Here is a 20,003-nt window from a genome sequence, read left to right on the forward strand (position 1 = left end):
CGGTGTTCTCACTAAAGCCAAACCTCCTGAAACCAACTTATCCAAAGACGAATATGCAGAAATGAAGAATAACAAAAAAAATAGTAATCACCAAAGTGGATAAGGGAAACGCCACTGTGGTGCTAAATCAAAAGGACTACAAAGGTAAGCTTAATGCTTTAGTACTAGACCGTACTACTTACCTCCCTATTGAATATAATCCTACCAGCTCTCAGATTAGAACTCTCCACAGACTCCTTAAGAAAGTCACTTCTTGGCCTGTGGAAGTCACCAACAAACTAAAATCTTATAACTCTACCCCCCCCCCCCTCCCGATTATATGGATTCCCAAAAATACATGAGCAAAATGTGCCATTACGTCCCATAGTGGATGGCATTGATTCCCCCACATATAAATTAGTCAAACATTTAGCCAAAACGCTCACACACTATACTGGCAACACACCATCACACATAAAAAACTCAGCCCACTTTAAAGCCAGTATAGAAAACCTCTCGCTCCAACACACTTACACAATGGTCAGTTTTGACGTCTCCTCCCTATTCACTAATGTCCCACTCAAAGAAACCCTAGAGCTCATCCAAGCCAAGTTTCCTCCCGATATCTCAGCCCTATTTCAGTTCACAATGAACTCAGGCTATTTCGTTTGGCAAGGAAAGTTTTACAAACAGATAGAGGGTCAGTCATGGGTTCGCCACTTTCCCCACCCTTGGCCAATTTCTTTTTTGAGACCTTTGAAGAGAAAGCCTTAAACTCCGCCCCACAAAAACCCACTATTTGGCTTCGTTACGTGGATGATGTGTTTGCTATTTGGCCACATGGCTCAGACTCACTCCACTCGTTCCTAATACACTTAAACAACCAACACCTCAGAGTCCAGTTCACCTTAGAAAAAGAGGAAAACAACACCCTCCCCTTCCTAGACACTTTAATCACTTGCCAGCTTGATTGAGGTCTTTGGTTTTCTCTGTTTACAGAAAACTTACCCATACTGGTAGATACATTTACCAGCAATTCCCCCCCCCCCCCCCACAACAATATGGGGTTATAAAAACAATATATAACAGGGCAAAATTAATCTGCTCAGATGACAAGGCCCTGACTACTGAACTAAACCACATACTCAACACTTTCTTAGCCAGCTATAACCCCCCAAAAATACTAAAACCAGTAACCCCCCCCCCCTCCACAATAAAGATTACACCAAATCTATCACCATCCCCTACATCCATGGCACCTCTGAGAAAATAACTAATATCCTCAAAAAACATGACCTTACTTCTTGTTACAGACCATATAAAAAGTTGGCATCCCTTATCCACTCTACCAAAGACCAACCACTTCCCCTAGACCTACCTGGTGTATACCAGGTCCTTTGCAGCTGCAAATTGTCCTACTTTGGCCAAACAGGCAGAACAACAAATATCAGGATTTCAGAACACCAAAACCACATCCGGTTTCACCAGTACAGCCGCTCTGGGCTGGCAGACCATGCCTTAGATACCCACCATAGAATTCGTTGGAAGAAAAAAAGAATACACCACAACAAGTTTAAATACAAAAGATTATTCAAGGAGTCATCAGCAGCTCTAAAAAACGTTCCCAACCTCAACAAATTTGGGTGCATGAAACTACCCCAAATTTGGGAGACTTACATTATGAGAACTTCAGCCGAACTGCCAAGACAACCAAATTAGCCCACCAGAGGGCACCATTAGGACTTTAAGAACAATATTAGTTTCTTGCTTTCTTCCTCATTTGCTTTTGTTAGTGCCTGCGTGCACATACCATATCTTTATGTTCCTGAAGATGGCAAAGTGACGTTGCCGAAATATAGAAGTTATTCATTAAAGTTACCTTTAATTAATATACTTTATATGCGTTGTTAATTCCGTAAACTAATTCCCAGTTATGTATGACCAACGTATAAGCCTTGCTACTAGAACCAGCTGGAGGTAGTTTTAACACTTCATTTACAATAATGGCCTCTGATGAGATAATCAAATCCTCTCTCTCTTCATTCCAATTTATGTTACTTGTCACTTTGTTACCATCTCAGTAGATTGCTAAAACATAATCTTCCTTTATCAGATCCATGCTGTCTGTTAAAGAGAATGTTGTTGTTGTCAATCCAGTTCTGAATCCTAGTCCTCAATATGATTCAGGACTGGATTGGCCTCTCTAACATCTTGACCACAACTTCAGACAAGCAGATTTTTCTGTATTTGTAAGCCTTAGTCTTATCATCCTCATGATATGGAACAATGTTGCCATGATACGGAACAAGAATGCAAAATACTCTTTTTGCAATCCTTTGGAAATCAGGCCAAAATCATGATGTTAAGGTGCATCACTACTGTTATTAACTCATTGGAACATTCTCTCAACACATGTGGTGATATAACATTGATTCTTACAGCTTTATTATATGAAATTTACTCACTTTCTCATATACCTCCTCACTCACCATAGTGGTTCCTCCTCTTTCCCGACTGCTCGCAAGTTCTGCGTATTGTTACTTTCATGAAGATGAATTACCTTTTTGAATTGCTTATTTAACATCTCTTCTGTATCCTCCTCAGTGTTTATCCTGCTTCCATAATCAGATTTTCTTCTACTGGTCACAGGTCTCAAATATTCCCCAGGATTTTGTTTCAGCCTCATTAGTTAACTACTGATCATACTGTTCTTTTGCTACTCTTCCCATGCAAGTTGCCTTTCTTGCTTTCTCTTTATACTCCTCATGCAACTGACTGTTATCCCTCTTCTTATGCTGCCTTCATAATGCATTCTTCTTCTTCGAAATTGCATCATTAACCTCTTCATTCATCCATTTCACACCTGCTTTGTGGGATTCATTTCTGCAACTTATTGGTTGCAGAGGGAAGATGCTATCATCTGCTTAGCCAACCAGTCCAGCCATTTATTTGTATTTAATTATTATTTTCCTGCTTGCTATTTGGTGGCAACATGTAATTAACTTTCATCTATTTTTTTTTTTTTTTTACCAGTTAATAAACATTGCCAAAGATACCTTCAAAGCTGATAATGAAATGAAAGGAAACTTGAATATTCATTTTTATAAATATCTAAGTAATTCAGTTGTTTTTATTTAAATTATGTTATTTTTGCATTTCTTGTGAATGCTTTTTTTTCTTCTTTAGTTTATTTAGCATTCACAAGAAATGGAAAAATTGCAAAAATTAAAATATTATGCAGTCTGCAACTCCATGACCAGAAAGGAAGGCAAACTATACCTGTTTAATTGAAAATTTGGTGTGTTTGATTAAATTGGTGTTGATAAATATTAAATGACCACTTATTTTATTGATAGTAATATCTGAAGTATTGATGAAAGGATGTCACATCGATCTCAAAAAATAAAAATATCAAAAATATATATATGTATTTATTTTCTTAAAATTAAATCATATAAAATAAAAATATATATTATATTATTTTATTTATTTATTTATTTATTTTTGAGATGTGATTCCAGATGCTGTTATCACCACTTCAACTATTACAATCTTACTGTTAAAGGAGGGGGGGGGGATCTTAAAGGTTGGTAGGTATGATAATATTTGAGGAGTATGTTACCCTTATCATCATTATTCATTTAGTATTTGAGGTTTAGCAAGTCTATTTTTGTGTATTCTTCAGTGTTGAGGTAAATGTTTTGCATCTTTTCAAAGGGATGGGTTAGAGGATCCTTTGGACGATGTTGGCATGGTTCAACAACAGTTAGATCAGGTATGTTTTTTGTGTATTTTGAAGAACTAAATTTTTAAATGAGAACTTTAAATTTGTAATTCATTATACAGTATTAATTGAACATTTCACTTAATTAGAAATCTTACTGATTTTGTGATAACTGGATGTCATATCAATAAGTTTTGCCAATTTCGAATTCAGAAGGTTATTCCTGAAAATATGGAAATAGGTTAATTGAAATTATTTGATTCAGCATTTCCTTTAGTCCTGACAAAATTATGGCAGTGCAGTTAAAATTCCCACACTGCCTGATTAGTTCACCAGGTCATTACAGATGGAATTATGTATGTGTGGCATACACTTAGTTAATGGTTTACATTTATAGTTATTGGTTATGATCCCTTGATTTTTGAGTGATTCTTATCTTATTTTTCTTACATTTCATGCTAGTTATGACTTCTAAGCAAGCTCTAGTTCAGAGTGGTGTTGTCAAGTGTTTTAGATGAGCCCATAGCGATACAAGATAATCTAGAAATCTTAGATATCTTTGATCATAGTGTGCAAAAGCTATTTTATAGGTATGGTATTTATTTATCACCTGCAAACTTCGTACAATTTAATCATGGTATATTATGAATGATGCCTTGCAAGACGGATATTTATTTTATCCCACCCTATCACCAGTGGCTTGCATGTTATGTGTATGACTGACAAAATGTTTTCTTCTTTAAAAAAGTAAATTAGACTTCATAAGAAATTATATTCTTGTTTAATTCTTTATCCAAGTGTAAGCAAACAGTTTGCATATGAAGTATTTTCACAACTAGGTTACTTGTATATTGATGCTATTGACTTCATATCAATTGCCTTAATATCAGATAATGCAAAGTGCACTTCCTTTCAGACATGCATGATACTATGGTTTAAGAGGGAGGGGGGGGGGGCATTACCTAGATTAGTTTTGACTGACCTTTATTGAGGTCTGATCAGTGGTGGCTTATAAGGTTTAATAATTGTCATGCATAAAATATGTGGTGAAAAGTAGTTTGTAAGCCACAAAGGAGTTAAACCCCACCAAGTATGTAGAATTTGCACCAAATGTGTAGCTGACGAGCATCTCATTCTTGAGCTGGTATATAATGTGCATTATACATCATGCACTAGATAAAATTGCATTATCTTGAAAAATGCACAATGTGAAAAATATTAAGTGCAGAGGATGAAGAAAAGCCCAGATTTCTACAATCTAAGCAGAAAATTCTTGTCATAGGGTGCTTAGGCATGGCAGTCATACCATAATATGCAAACCACTGGTGATAGGATGGGAAAAAAAGTCAATACCCTGTGGCTTTCTTGAAAGCATCATTCATAATATACCATGCAAATATAAGTGGTTGGATTACTACCATGATTATGCTAGCATGATTTGAAAAGTAGTTGTGTTTGAAGCCTAGCATGCTGCACATCTGTATCCCTTCCAGAAGGCTACTTAATTCTTTTTCTTATGGACAACTTTTTTGTTCACCCCATTGCTGAACTCTTAAGAAAAATGTTTGTCTTATTCTGGTCTCAGAGTCTGATAATGATGTACAGTTTTATCCAAACTGCATGCCCATTATTGAACCCCAATACTAAGGAATATTACATTATATGAAGACTAAGTATTGCTTTTGTAAAATGTTTATTAGGTGTCATAAATGCTCATAAGTCTGGAAAGACATTTATTGAAGAATTTAACATAAAAATCATGCTTAGATTAACTGCTAGTGCCTGAGAAAAGGTATAAGTGTCAGTACTAAAGAAAAACTAACAAAAGTTATGGCCCTCCTTAATGTTTGATGATTAAAATGTTGACAATGATTATATGATTTGAGGCATCATATGAGAAAGAAGTTTTTCATGAATTGTTTGACTATGCAAAAAAGTGTTATGGAACCTGCTGTTAACCCTTTGATTATCAAGAAGAAAAAGCTTTGGTTATGCTGAGAAACCACTGGGTTGCTAGGAAACTAACTTCAAAAAGGTGGTTATTCACCGAAACCACTAGAAATAAAAGGGTTAAGGGTATAGCAAGTATGCTTAATGAAGAAAATCTGTCGTAGTAGATGAAACCTGACTATATAACAACTCTGAAATTATATTGATTATATTGAACAATTTGACAGGTGAATTATTAAAGTAAAATCACAGTGCTGCAGTGTATCTTCATGCTGGAACAGGAGCTGATGAATTTTCATTTGATATATGAAAAATCACATAGAAAGATCAAGCACATGAATGAATTTTCATTGGATGAAATTCTAAAAATCATGACCAAGAAGAATATGTCAGAGCAGTAGGCCTTTATCTGATCTTCATCGTGCAACTTCACAGGTTCACGATGAAATAGCTAGCTGTGAAACAGACAGTAATCCTGACAGACCTTGACTTACTAAGCTTTGTGATCTGCTCTATAGTCTTAGTAAAATTCTAAATTTTGCCACTTGAGCAGTGCTGTTGTAACGTTCTTTGTGATTACAGCACTTAATAAACTAATGCTTAGTAGTGTACTGTTGAACTTGTTCCATTTATACTTGCACTAATGTATATTTTTCATTAAATCATTTCATAAAATTTAACAGGCATTTAAATCTTTTAAATTAATAATTGTTTCTTTGGGACTACAGTAATATTTTTATCTGACTTTCGAAGCAACTGCTCTTCAGTTAACTGACCCTTGCATGCCAACCGACCTGTAGTACAGCACCATAATTGAACTTGAATTATCCAACCCTTCAGGTATCAGAATGGCAAATGACCTTCTTGGTGTGGTCAGATAAATGGCAGCTTACTGTATAAAACCTGAAGTGGACGAATATTATGGATTCATCTATATTTTACAGCTAAATAGACAATAAACCTTAAAAGTATCAAAATTTACCAAAGAGTTTATGAGAATGTAACCTCATCAAAGTTGCTTGGTTAGCACTACTAAAAAGATATACTCTGCTCATCAGGAAATCCTAATTTAATCATTAACTACCTATTGATAAATGAGACACAACTGTTTTGGAATGTTCCTACGTTTTTATTTTGATAGTTTTTTCATATCCATAAATTGTTTTCTTTTCATTCTTTCTTTCACTGTTTGTTTACATTATCAGTAAATTAACTGATCCATAATGAGTTAGTGTGATACCTAAATCACAGAAAGCTAATATTCTCTCTTGATATTTGTTCGTCTTAAGGGAATCGATTTCCCCTATCTTACTGTCACTCCTAGCACACTTAGTGTCAGGTCCTCATGACATTAGGTGTTCATAATAAATCTACTGGGATTTATATAACAGGTAAATCTAGCAGGAATTAAATGAATAAGTAGCATTATTAAGCAGAAGCTGTCAAACATGAGGTGGTTGTGTAGGAAATAAGGTGAAAACTGATCAGCAAACTCATGAGTAACACAAAGCACTGTAGACAAAAGTGACCTGTATTTCCTCTTACAGTCATATCCCATATTCCAATATGGGATATGATGAGAATCAGATTTAGATGGGCAATTAGCTGAGAATGTTAAACGAAATTGCAAAGACTTCTTTTGTTACATGGAAATTAAAAGTATGAACGATTTTTAAAGAAAGTTTTTTTTTTTCTTTTTCACTTGGTTATAAATTAAATTAAAAATGCAATAAAATTATATTTGTGTTTAATCTTTATCCAGGTGTAAGTAAACTTAAGTTTTTGTGTGAAATTTCTTGTGTCATATGATTTCATATTAATTATCTTACTATTCCATAATGCAAGACACATTCTTTCAGGTGTGTCTAGTATTGCATTATAATATTATGAGATGTATGTAATGCTATGCATCATGGGAAGGGCTACTATCCAGACTGGTTTTAACCTTTCTTGAGCTGTCATCAGTGAGTGCCAGACTCAGAAGAGATTTCAAGGTTTAACTAATGCAGATGTCAATGTTGTAACTAATTTTGCATTATTGGATAACAAGGTAATTAATGTGAAGTCATTAGCGACTATATACAAGTGTAGTCATGAAGAAACTTCATATGTAAACTTTGTTTCCTTATACTTGCATAAAGGATTAAACACAAATATAATTTCATGGCATTTTAAAATTAATTTATAACCCAGTGAAAAACTTTCTATAACTAGCTATAAACAGAGTATTTTAATAAGTTGTGACACCTTTTCATTAGTTGTATATGTGATATATATGACTTAGGCATTGCTTCTACTTTGGTATCTCTTTTGGGTCTGGTTCTGGCTGAGGATACTTCTACAAAGGTGGTTCTTGAACATTTTCAGGAAGTTGTCAATACACATTCTGTACAAGTGATAACAGTTCCCTCAACTATGAAGAAAAATAAGGCATGGCAATGTTGAAAGTTATACTTGGTTATACTATAAATTAAAGATGCCAAGAATTATATTCTTGGTTTCATCCTTTATCCACGTGCAAGCAAACAAAGTTTGCATGTGAAGTTACTTCATGACTGGACTACTTGTTTATAGAGGCTAATGACTTCACATCAGTTGCCTTAGTATCCCTTAATGCAATGCACATATCCTTGTGGACATGCATAATGCTATGCATTATACTATGCATTATGGCAAGAACCACTACACAGACTGGTTTCTATGTTTTTTGAGGTCTTGTCATTGGGAACCAGACCCAGAAGTGATACAAAGGTTGAAGTAACACAGGTCATAATTTCTTGGCATCTTTAATTTATAGTATAACCAAGTGAAAAAACCTTTCAACATCTATCTCTAATCCATAGTATTTTTGTAGTAAGGTGTGACATCTTTTGGTTACTTGTATAATGATGCATTGAGGCAATTGATGTGAAGACATTAGCCTCTATATGCAAGTAGCCCAGTTGTGAAGTGACTTCATGCACAACATCTGTTTGCTTACACTAGTATAAAGGATGAAACCAAGAATATAATTTTTTGGCATCTTAATTTATAAGGTATGATGAACGATCTAGTAGGCACTTTGAGGGATGGTGACTCCATATACATCTTTTTGGCATTATTATTGATTTTTGTTTGCATTGAATGAGTTATACTGAAACTCATTCAATGCAAAAGCACTCACAGCTATTCCAGCAAAACAATACAAGTAAAGAATCTAGCTTTCTCATCCATGCTAACTATACTTTCCCAAATTCTCTGGCACTGAAAAAGTGTAATGTATTAAAAGATTTTCACGAATCCTATAAAATTCCTTTAATAACTTATGTCTTTATCATATAGCTCTTCTTTTTCTATGTAGAAATCAAATTTTGTAACACAGAAGAAAAATTCAATCAATGTCAAAGAGAAAGACACGTATCTGTCCCCATTTTGGTTATAAACTGCTTGATCCTATTTGCAACATCCTCATCCTCACAAACCCCACCAAACCAAATCAGCTGGCTTGCTTAGCTGAATGGTTAGTGTATCCACTCTAGCCAAGAGGTGACAGGTATGAATCCCACCAAGGGCATGGATGTTTGTGATTGTCCTACTAATCAATTACCATATGTGCTGCTGTGACTTGTCATGCAGTATGACCTTTGAACCATTAAAAAAAAAAAATCAAATACAACCAAATCAATTCATTATCTAATTAAAAGGATAATAATTTCTAATTCTCTTTGTTCATCAACTTCCAAGTGATGCTATGAGACTGAACTAATTTTGTCTTTGTTGCATAATGTCTTATAAACATCTCCTTGTTCGTTTCCACTTCCAAATTTATAGCCTGTGTCAATTCCTTCAGTTTCATTCTGATAATGCTGAGATATGATTATTCTCTATTCATACTGGCAATCTATTACAATCATACTTCAGTATGATTCTAGTAGATTTATATAATCTTAGTTAACTATTCACTTCCCAAGCAAACAGCTGTTTATTCCCCCCTCCCCCAACTCATTTTTCAATATCATTAAAGGTAGAAATTCTATAGTACTAGTACCAGTGCAGACAGTTGCAGTCTAATATAGATCACTTGCATTCTCATTGATTTCACTGCCATATTCTACTTTTTGATGTAGGTCCATCAGTCCAGCTCTTATATATTTCTGTGCATTATCTGTCAAAACATTGCTGGTTTCTAAACGAAATTTATCAGAAACCAGCAATGTTTTGAATAAAAAGAAAACCATATGTAGCAATTTGACAAAAACAGAACTACCAGCAATCAAGTCATTAAATGCCAATCAAGATATAATTATAACAAAATCAGACAAAGGTAATGCCACAGTCATCCTTGACAGATCAACTTATATTCATCAGGTGAATCAACTAGTTTCTGATAACAGAACCTATCTGCTTGTGAACTATAATCCGACCAACAGGATAAAGAAAAAAACTGAAATTACTCAAGTCTGTCATCTCTTGGCTGTCAGACATTGTTAAAAAATTTATACCCCATTACGCTCTTTCTCCCAGAATATATGGTGTTCCCAAGGTACACAAACATGTCGTTCCACTTCGGCCGATAGTTGAGGGAATAGACAGCCCTAATTATCAGCTAGCCAATAAATTAACGTCAACACTCAAGGAGTTGGTAGGTCATTTCCCTCCTATATAAAGAACACACAACACTTCATAAACAAAATTAAAAACATAACACTCGGGAAAGATGATTTATTAGTTTTGACGTTTCTGCCCAATGACACAATTCTTTTTCTACAGAATCAAATTTCCGCCCGATATTACGGCTCTCTTTGTCCACGTACTACGTTCCGGTTACTTCGTGTGTGGCAAAATAAATTTTATCTACAAAAAGAAGGTACGGCCAAGGGCTCACCATGATCCCCCCCCCCTCAATTGCTAAATTTTATATGGAAGCTTTGGAGAAATTCCTTTACTCTAAAACTCTTGATTCCTTTACTCTAAAACCTACAGTTTGGCTAAGATATGTTGAAGATGTTTTCGTTATCTGGCCACATGACAGCCAAACGTTAAACACATTCCTTAGCCACCTGAACAAACAACACGAGCGCATATAATTTGCTATTGAAATTAAAAATCAGAACTTGCTCCTGTTCCTGGATTCACTAGTCACTTGTCTTCCCTCAGGCAGTCTATCCTTCACTGTTTAACTTAAGTCTACACACACACCGGCCAATATATACATGCTAACTCATATCACCTAATGCACAAGCTCTTAAACAAGAATTAAAAATTATTAGCAATACATTTATAAATAACGGATATAGCAAAAATACTATTAATAAAATTCTTCATAAAACTTCATCAAAAAGTAATATAGATTATAAAACTATAACACTCCCATACATTAAAGGGTTATCAGAAAAAAATCAATAGAATCCTACATCATTATAATCTTAATGCCACTTTTAAGCCACCTTAAAAAAAAAAAAAAAAAAAAAAAAAAAAAAAAAAAAAAAAAGGAGGGGGGGGGGGAACACATTATAATAATTTTGGTGAAGCAAGCCTCTCAGATCATGCTCTTAACACCCTACATTGAATTGATTGGAAAAGTATTTGTTCTTGCATCATACAAAAACTTGGTATGAACGAAAATTTAAAGAAGCTCGTGAAGTTTTGTATAACCACCCTGATCTTAATAATAATGGGGGCTTAAAAATCCCAAGAATTTAGATGGCAGACATTGAGCCCACTTAGTTTCCAGCAAACTCCCGACTTTAGGACTCTAAGTAATTTTTTATTGGCCACTATCCATACTAGTTGCAATTTATATGTATACTTATATATTTTCTTTTCTAATTTTATTTTCTGTTTATTTATTTATCTGTCATATTGTACCATCATTTTACAATTTGGTACTATTAAGCATGAAAGAAAGGATTCTGTCAAATGTCTTTGCAAGTTCAGCATTATCATATAGCTATTTATTTAATCCAACACAGTTCTCACTTTATTATAAAAAGAAATAAATCCTATGAACCACCCTTCACAAAACTGTACTCTTTCCCATAGAATTCCTATTAAAGCAATCCTGAATTCTGCCTATAAGTCTCTCTCCCAATACCTTAGCCATCATTTGTGAAATTCAGGTCAAATTATAATTTGTAACCTTTATGTCTGCGCAGTTAGCCTAGTGGCTGTGTGCTTCGCAACGATATGAATGGGGAAAGAGTGTCCTAGGTTCGATTCCCATTGACAACGTGAGGAGCTCAAGGAACTTCCTTAGCCATAGTCAGGTTAGCCAGTCTTGGGAGTGGATAGTAGGGTTTCCCCTCATAGTTTATCTGGGGTTTTTCATCCCACAAGCAAGCAAACTGGCCCTGTGAACACACAGGCTACAGTCATAGGATACCTCCAGGAATAAGGAGTAACCAACTTATTCTGTTGGATTTTGGTTCCGCATGCCTACACGGTAAAAAGTGTAGGTCTGTGTGTGAACCTAAATTAGGATAGGAATCTTTTATATAAAGAATTATACTGACTTTTTCCATTCATATGGAACTTTGTCAAATCTGAGAATTAAATTAAGCAACTTGACCAAGGTATTGCCAATTCATTTGCAAATACTTTTGATGCACATGCTTATATCCCATCCACTGTGATGGCTGTATTCACATTTGTATTTCATAAAATCCTAAGTAAAACTTGTTCATACACATCTATATTTCAATTGAAATAATTCAAATTGGAATGGAGAACAGGTCACCATCACCACATCATTCTTGGTAACAGCAGCAGTCATAGTTCCTTATGGGTGTACAGTGATGGTGACTTTATTAGAGACATGCTTATTAAATAGATGGAAAATCAGAACATGTAATTAGTTTTTGATGGCCAATCTAAGTTCCACTCCTCTTGGTGGAAAGTCTACACAAACTGTCCACACAAAAGGAATTTGTATTCCTATTACCAAGTTTCTTGCTAAGCCTGGATGGAATTTTCATAAAGTCAGCTGGAGATAATTTTGATAAGCAAATTGACTCCAACTTAAGGTGGATCAGAGCTGCTGGTAGCAACTATGAGAAATTCATTTAAGTTGTTTTGGGAGCTGCTAGTCCGAAAGCTTATAGAAAATAATACATCCCTGGATGGAATGACGAATATGAAAGATGATTTCAGGAATTATAGGACAACTGCAATGACTCCAAAGCTTCCCATTTGATACACACTCTTGACAATGCTAGGAAATGTAAATGGATCAAGGCCTTGAATAACATAAGCTTCATGCATTCCAGCACTAAAACCTGATCATTAATAAGAAGACTTGATTCCAGCACTAGAGTTTCAAAAAAATTACTTGATCAATGTGAATGATATTGCAAAATACCCCAACAATCTATCCACATGACCATTGCACCACATGTGGGATGAAGGTAAGGCCGAAATGCAAGAGAAATACACTGCATCATTTAGATGCTTTTAATGGGGCTATAACTTTGAAGTGCAGCTGGCTTGAATGGCATCAATCCAGAATTCATAAAGAACTGTGATCCAAATGTCATTATAGATATTAGTGTCATTATACATATTAATGATATTTATGCATTCAAGATGTCATTATATAGTATAATGACATCTTTGAAAAAGGGAATTTCATTCTGCTGCTAAGAATTATGATATCTCATACATTGTACATAATAATAAACATGCAGCAATCCTATCAATTGACAACACTTGAAGAGATCAACAATAATACCACCTCTAAAACCTGGAAAGACCTATCTCTTGTTATGAGTTGTTGACCCAGTGCCTTGTTAAACATCAGCCTGAAACTTCTTGAAAAATTGCAGTATAATAGGATTTCTCCAGTCATTTCCAGTAAGATGCCTGCAGAGCAAGCTGAATTTAATCCTAACAGAAGTTGCTGTTATCAGGTACTGGCTATGGCAACTGTATTAAAAATGGTTCTGATAAATGACTTAAGATAGTATCTGTTCTTGTGGGTATTTTTCAGCTCTTATGGCAGTGCTTGTAGAGAGGAGCTAATCATTAAATTCCTAGATGTCATCTTCTCTCTCTCTCTCTCAACAATGCCAATCTTGTCAACAATACACTGTTAGATTTCAGATATATTTTAATGACTCCAGAAGTAAATTCTACAAGCTAAGCAATGGTCTTCCATAAGGATCTCTGCTAGTTCTATTGTTTTTCAGTCTCTGTACCTGACATCCACATCGTCTTGCAGTAATATTAGATATTAGTTGCAGTGCCATCTGCATACAGAAACTGTATGCAGTTGACCACAACTGCAGCTCAGAAAAGCTCCTTTCAAGTTGCAGAGAATACACTAATAGAGGATGTATCAAACTTGACAACTACTTCAACAAAAACCCAAAGTATCTTGGAGTAACTCTTGATGGATTCTTGTCTTTATGATTGCTGACAAATTAAAAACTTTCAATAACATCCATTAAAAACTAGCATGAACTTTATGGAATACAAATACTAGTACTTCAGGAACTCTTTAGCATTAATGTGTCCCACTGCTGAATTCCATTTTTTTAGTGAAGCTTACACATTCATCTCAGGGTGAGAGGACACATCTTGGAATGCTGCAATTTCATATTTGTATCGGCATATGTACCATGTATCATGATATGTTCTTTGATTATAAAAAATTGCATAGAGGGAAAAAAGAGAATGTGTTTGTTTCAGGATATATTCAAAAACAATAATTAAGTGATATGCTTTGTTTGGTTGATATATTTGAATTACTAGAAGGTACAATATATGCGAACCAACATTAATGAGCTTTACTGTTAAATTATTTAAGGAATTTGCAACATATACGGGAATATTAATTAAAAGAAACTTTAATAAATACTTATATTTCGGCAATGTCACATTGCCATCTTCATGGTAACATACAAATATGGCACGTGCATGCAGGCACTACAAAAAGCAAATGAGGCAGAAGATAAGAAACTACTGTTGTTCCTAAATTCCTAATGGTGCTCCCTAGTGGGCTATATTGGGTTGTCTTGACTATTGGGCTGATGATCTCATGATGTAAGTCTCCCAAATTTGGGGCCGTCTCATGCACCCAAATTTGTTGAGGTTTGGAACGTTTTTTTAGAGCTGAGGCTGATTCTATGAATAATCTTTCTTATACTTGCTGTGGTGTATTACTTTGGCTTTCTTCCAACGTATTCTGTGGTGGGTATCTAAAGCATGGTCTGCAAGCCCAGAGTGTCTGTACTGGTGAAATCGGATCTAGTCCTTGTGTTCTGAAATCCTGATATTCACTTTCCTGCCTGTTTGGCCAAAGTAGGACAGTTAGGACAAGGGGTCAATAGTGAACAAAGCTCATTAATTCTTTCTACAAGAATTAATGAGCTTTAATTAATGAGCTTGTGGCAAATATAAGCAGGAGAAAGAAGAGGTGTGAATAGAAATAATTTCATTACTGCCAAATGAATTATTAATAACATACAGTTCATTATTATATATTTGTGTCCTAAGTTCATTGGATGATGTGAGGTACGCATAACCCTGTAAACTAGATATGCTTGTATAATTAACTTATGAGGTGAGTGAAAGAGGCCTGTTTGCAAAATATAACTAACTTAACTGATAATAAACAGTGGATGCATACATTGGTAGCTAAGTAACTATAGGAAGGAGATTATCCAGTGAATTAATAATGCTGATTAGGTGATTCATTGAGGCGTTGAAGGAATGTATGTGAATTGATAGAACTGTTAATCATCTTGTACAATTTCTTGTGCTTACGTGTATTTATTTCTGAGCTTTATTTTTGAAGGCTTTCGAAGTGCCTCCATAGTGCAGCTGGCAGAGCGATGGTACATTGATCTGTTAGATTGGGAAAGAATTGAATTAAGTTCTCATTATTACAAGAGAAACTTTTCTGTGGACTTTATCAGTTGAAGGTTAGATAGCCAATCTCATGAGCTAGCAGGACTTTTTTTCCCGGTAACTAGGGTTTTTCATCTTGTATATAGTTAGATCAGCCAGGAAGAACACAAGCAATTTACAGACGAAGAATTCTAGTGGTAGATGGCATTGTATGTAGTTGGTGGATTAAGCAGTGGAGAAACATTATGTGTTCTAGCACTCCCTGACTGATTCCTTGGCAGAAGAATTTTCTCTTATCCATTAACATTCGGTATACACTTTTAATAGTAATATATACATATATGCAGAGAGAGTGATGGTGAAAGAGATGTTTATTTTATCTGATAAAGATTTATTTGTCACCTGATAAAAAAAGATTTATCAGGTGACAAATGTGGTATGTGAGAAGACATAAAAGAGTTGCAAAATTACTCAAAGTTACTTTTTTGCAAACATGCAAAAAAGTAAACTTTGTGAGCCTGTTACCACATGATCGATTTAAGCTGAGATTGATGAGGAATGGTGTGGAGTTTGTAGACTTTTGTGGAGTGAGTTTGATGAGCGATTTATATAAGGTGGATCTTGCATTTTAAATGGATTTGGTGTAATTGGAGTCTTGAAAAAAGTGTTGTTCAGTGAAACTTTGGAAGCTCAGATGTTTAAGATGTTGGATCTGGTAATAGCATCAAAAGATCTATCTATACCTACAGTGGCAACTCTTCCTCTGATCTGGGAAAGTGACCATGCAGTTTTGTCTTGGGAGGTTGCTTAACATGTGGTAATTTCAGTCAAGAAAAGGTTCATGTGGAACTACTAAGCTGGCAATTAAGACAAACTTGAGAGGCAATTTGAAGCATTATAAATTAAAGATACCAAGAAATTATATGTTATATACTTGGTTTAATCCTTGATCCAAGTGTAAGCAAACAAAGTTTGCTCCTAAAGCATTTTCAGGACTGGGGCAACTCGTATATAGAAGCTAATGACTTCACATCACTAGCCTTAGTATCCCATAATGCAAAGCACATCTCCTTGCAGGCATGTATAATGCCTGCAAGGAGATGTGATTTGCATTTTATATAGTGACCCTTCCCAGCTATGTATTATATATGCCTGCTCCTTGCAGGCATGTATAATACATAGCTGGGAAGGGTCACTACTCAGATGGGTTTTGACCTTTACTGAGGTCTCATCAGTGGGATCCAGACCTACAGGTGTTACTAAGGTTGAAATAATGCAGGAGTCACATTTTCATATACGAGTTGAAAAAAGGTGTCACACTTTATTATTAAAATACTCTGGATTAGAGAATAGTTGTTGGAAGATTTTCCACTTGGTTATACTATAAATTAATGATACCAAGAAATTATATACTTAGCTTAATCCTTTATCCAAGTGGAAGCAAACAAAGTTTGCGCCTGAAATATTATCTTCTATATACCTTCTGATTATCTTCTATATACAAGTTGCCCTAGTCCTGATTATATTTCAGGTGCAAACTTTGCTTACAGTTGAATAAAGGATTAAACCAAGTATACAATGTCTTGGTATCTTTATTAATTTATAAATTAATACTATTAATTTATAGTATAGCCAAGTGGAAAATCTTCCAGCAATTTGAAACAGAGTCATGGTATAGGAAACTACAGGAAAACCTTGCTTAACGCGAATTCGATATGCACGATAATCAGTTAGTGCGATTGAGTGAAATGATACTATTTCCCTCTTTAAACGAGTTATTAATTGGTTAATGCGATATTATTTTTTTGTCGCCAATCTGCCGCTTGCTGCAGATTGGCAACAAAAAATATTTACAATGCTTCAAATTGCCTCTCAAGTCCCAATCTCGTAGGCAGTGGCAGTGCTGCTGGTGGACGGCGACATTTGGCAGTTGACTCAAAGCTATCATCGCAAGCGCACATACAAACTCTGTTCTCTTGCTCAATCACTTTTCATTCATTTTGCTTTAATTTAGATACCTAAATTTTGTTTGAATTTCCAGAAGGAAAATTATGCTGATCCTGATATAGAATGAAGCTTCGAAGTCTGCCAAAATCTTAATAAAGCAATCGCCAGCTATCGAATAGTATGACAAGATGTAAAAGTCGAACACTATTCAGACATCTTTACTTGATTTTTTTGTAGAAAAAGTAGCTCAATCAAATGTCTAGACATTAAATCAAAATTTTAGTAATTGCTTTTTATTTACTTTGATGATTTTATCCTCTAATATAGTGTATAATTTTTTTTTCTTCAAATTTACGCTAACAGATGGATGAATTATAGTTATTCCTATTGTTTGTTGCATTCACTTAACGCAATTATGCTTAGTCCGCATTAATTGATGGATTAGTTAATCATGTTAAGTGAGGTTTTTCTGTATTGCAACCAGTGTATACATGAAAAGAATGTCAGTGCATGGTAGATGGTCAAGGATTGTTTGAACGAGGCAGTATCAGAGTGCATACTAGGGTCAGGAGGATAAACAGAGTAGGGGTTAAATGGCAATATATAGCAGGAGCTGCAAAAAAGGAAAGCATTGTGGAAGCAATATATATATATATGACAGAATGATCATTAACTCGGTTAACATACATAGTTTTATGAAAAAATTGAATGACTAGAACCGAGATTTAAGTAAAAAGGTTTTAATATAAAAACACTACTAGTTTCGGCCTGTAACAGCCTTCTTCAGGTGACATTATAAAAGAAAGAAAAAACACTAAACATTGAAGGTTAAAAGACTATAAACAACATAGACAGTCTATATACATAATTAGCATGAAAACTTTGTAGTTGTATTTGAAGCTGTTCTTTTGTTTGTTGCATTGTTGGGAGAGTGCATGCTTGCTTGCTGCGTCACATGAACGCCAGTACCTGATTACAGCTGAATGACTATCTGCGAGGTTGTAGCTCAAGTTGTTATTTAGATGAACAGGATTAAAGATGATTTCTCTAGATTCCACGATTTTTCTCTCTAGTTCGTCACTGCAACAGAAGATGTTAGTAGATTTTTCCCAGCAGACTTTGTGACTTTGGCTTTCATCATTAGGATTAGCCGAGAAAAGGATATGACTTGATAATGCACTCGCTCGCTGTCTCTTGTAAGTAATGTCCCTCATGTGTTCTTCCATACGCAATTCGACAGATTTGTCTGTTTGCCCAAAATGAACTTCTTACAGAAATAAACCATCTGAAAACTTCTTTCGAAGTTAATGGATATTCCAAGAAAATCATTGAAAAAATTCCTTCTTAATCCTTCTAGACATCACTCAGAAGAAACAAATAGATTCAAAGGCAATATATCTATTCCTTACATAAGTACTGTTTCACATAAATTAGCAAAAGTTCTAAGAAAATACAATATCAGAACATTGTTCACTCCACTTCCAAAGATCCGTTTCTTAATTAGCCACCCAAAACCTTGTCATCATCAACTCAAATACCCTGGACATTATCAAGTCATATCCTTTTCTCGGCTAATCCTAATGATGAAAACCAAAGTCACAAAGTCTGCTGGGAAAAATCTACTAACATCTTCCATTGCAGTGACGAACTAGAGAGAAAAATTGTGGAATCTAGAGAAATCATCTTCAATCCTGTTCATCTAAATAACAACTTGAGCTACAACCTCGCAGATAGTCATTCAGCTGTAATCCTGTACTGGCGTTCACGTGAGGCTGCAAGCACGCACTCTCCCAACAATGCAACAAATGAAAGAACAGATTCAAATACAACTAGAACGTTTTCATGCTAATTATGTATAGAAACTGTCTATGTTGTTTATAGTCTTTTAACCTTCAGTGTTTAGTGTTTTTTCTTTCTTTTTATAATGTCACCTGAAGAAGGCTGTTACAGGCCGAAACTAGTAGTGTTTTTATATTAAAACCTTTTTACTTAAATCTCAGTTCTAGTCATTCAATTTTTTCATAAAAAAAAAAAAATATATATATATATATATATATATATATATATATAAAAGAGTGATCAACATTCTTATGAGCGATATAAAGCACATATTTCAAGTTTTTTCATGGTGTTTGCACTTGAAGTATTTTCACATTTGGGCTGCTTGTATATAGAGGACAGTCACTTCACATCAATTATCTTAGTATCCCATAATGCAAAGCACACATCCTTTCGGATCTGTATAATGCTATTCATAGAAAGGGCCACCACCCAGACTGGTTTCGACCTTTATTGAGGGCTCAGCAGTGTGAGCCAGACCTAGAAGAGATACCAAGGTTGAAGTAATACGGAAGACATAAATTTCCCATATACAAGAATCAAAAGGTGTCACACTTCACTATTAAAATATTGTGGATAAGTGAAAAAACTTTAATTATAAATAAGTGAAAAAACTTTAAACCTTAGAGATAGAGGTTTAAAGTTTTTTCACTTATTTATACTATAAAGATGCCAAGAAATTATATTCTAGGTTTAATCCTTTATCAATGTGTAAGCAAACAATGCTTGCATGTGAAGT

At 34.8% G+C, this 20,003-nt stretch overlaps 1 protein-coding gene across 1 annotated transcript in view; it reads left to right on the forward strand.

The window, feature by feature from the left end:
* Ranbp16 (Ran-binding protein 16) overlaps positions 1 to 20,003 on the forward strand; it is a 1,020,902-nt gene that overhangs the window by 373,180 nt on the left and 627,719 nt on the right. The window contains exon 12 of the mRNA XM_090392964.1: positions 3,697 to 3,754. Coding sequence (XP_090249090.1) covers positions 3,697 to 3,754 — 58 coding nt within the window. The remainder of the gene's footprint in view (positions 1 to 3,696; positions 3,755 to 20,003) is intronic.

This window comes from Typopeltis vanoorti, chromosome 5 (assembly GCF_054136105.1).
Source record: "Typopeltis vanoorti isolate ZY-2024b chromosome 5, IOZ_Tvanoo_1.0, whole genome shotgun sequence".
In the NCBI taxonomy this organism is placed as follows: Eukaryota; Metazoa; Arthropoda; class Arachnida; order Uropygi; family Thelyphonidae; genus Typopeltis; species Typopeltis vanoorti.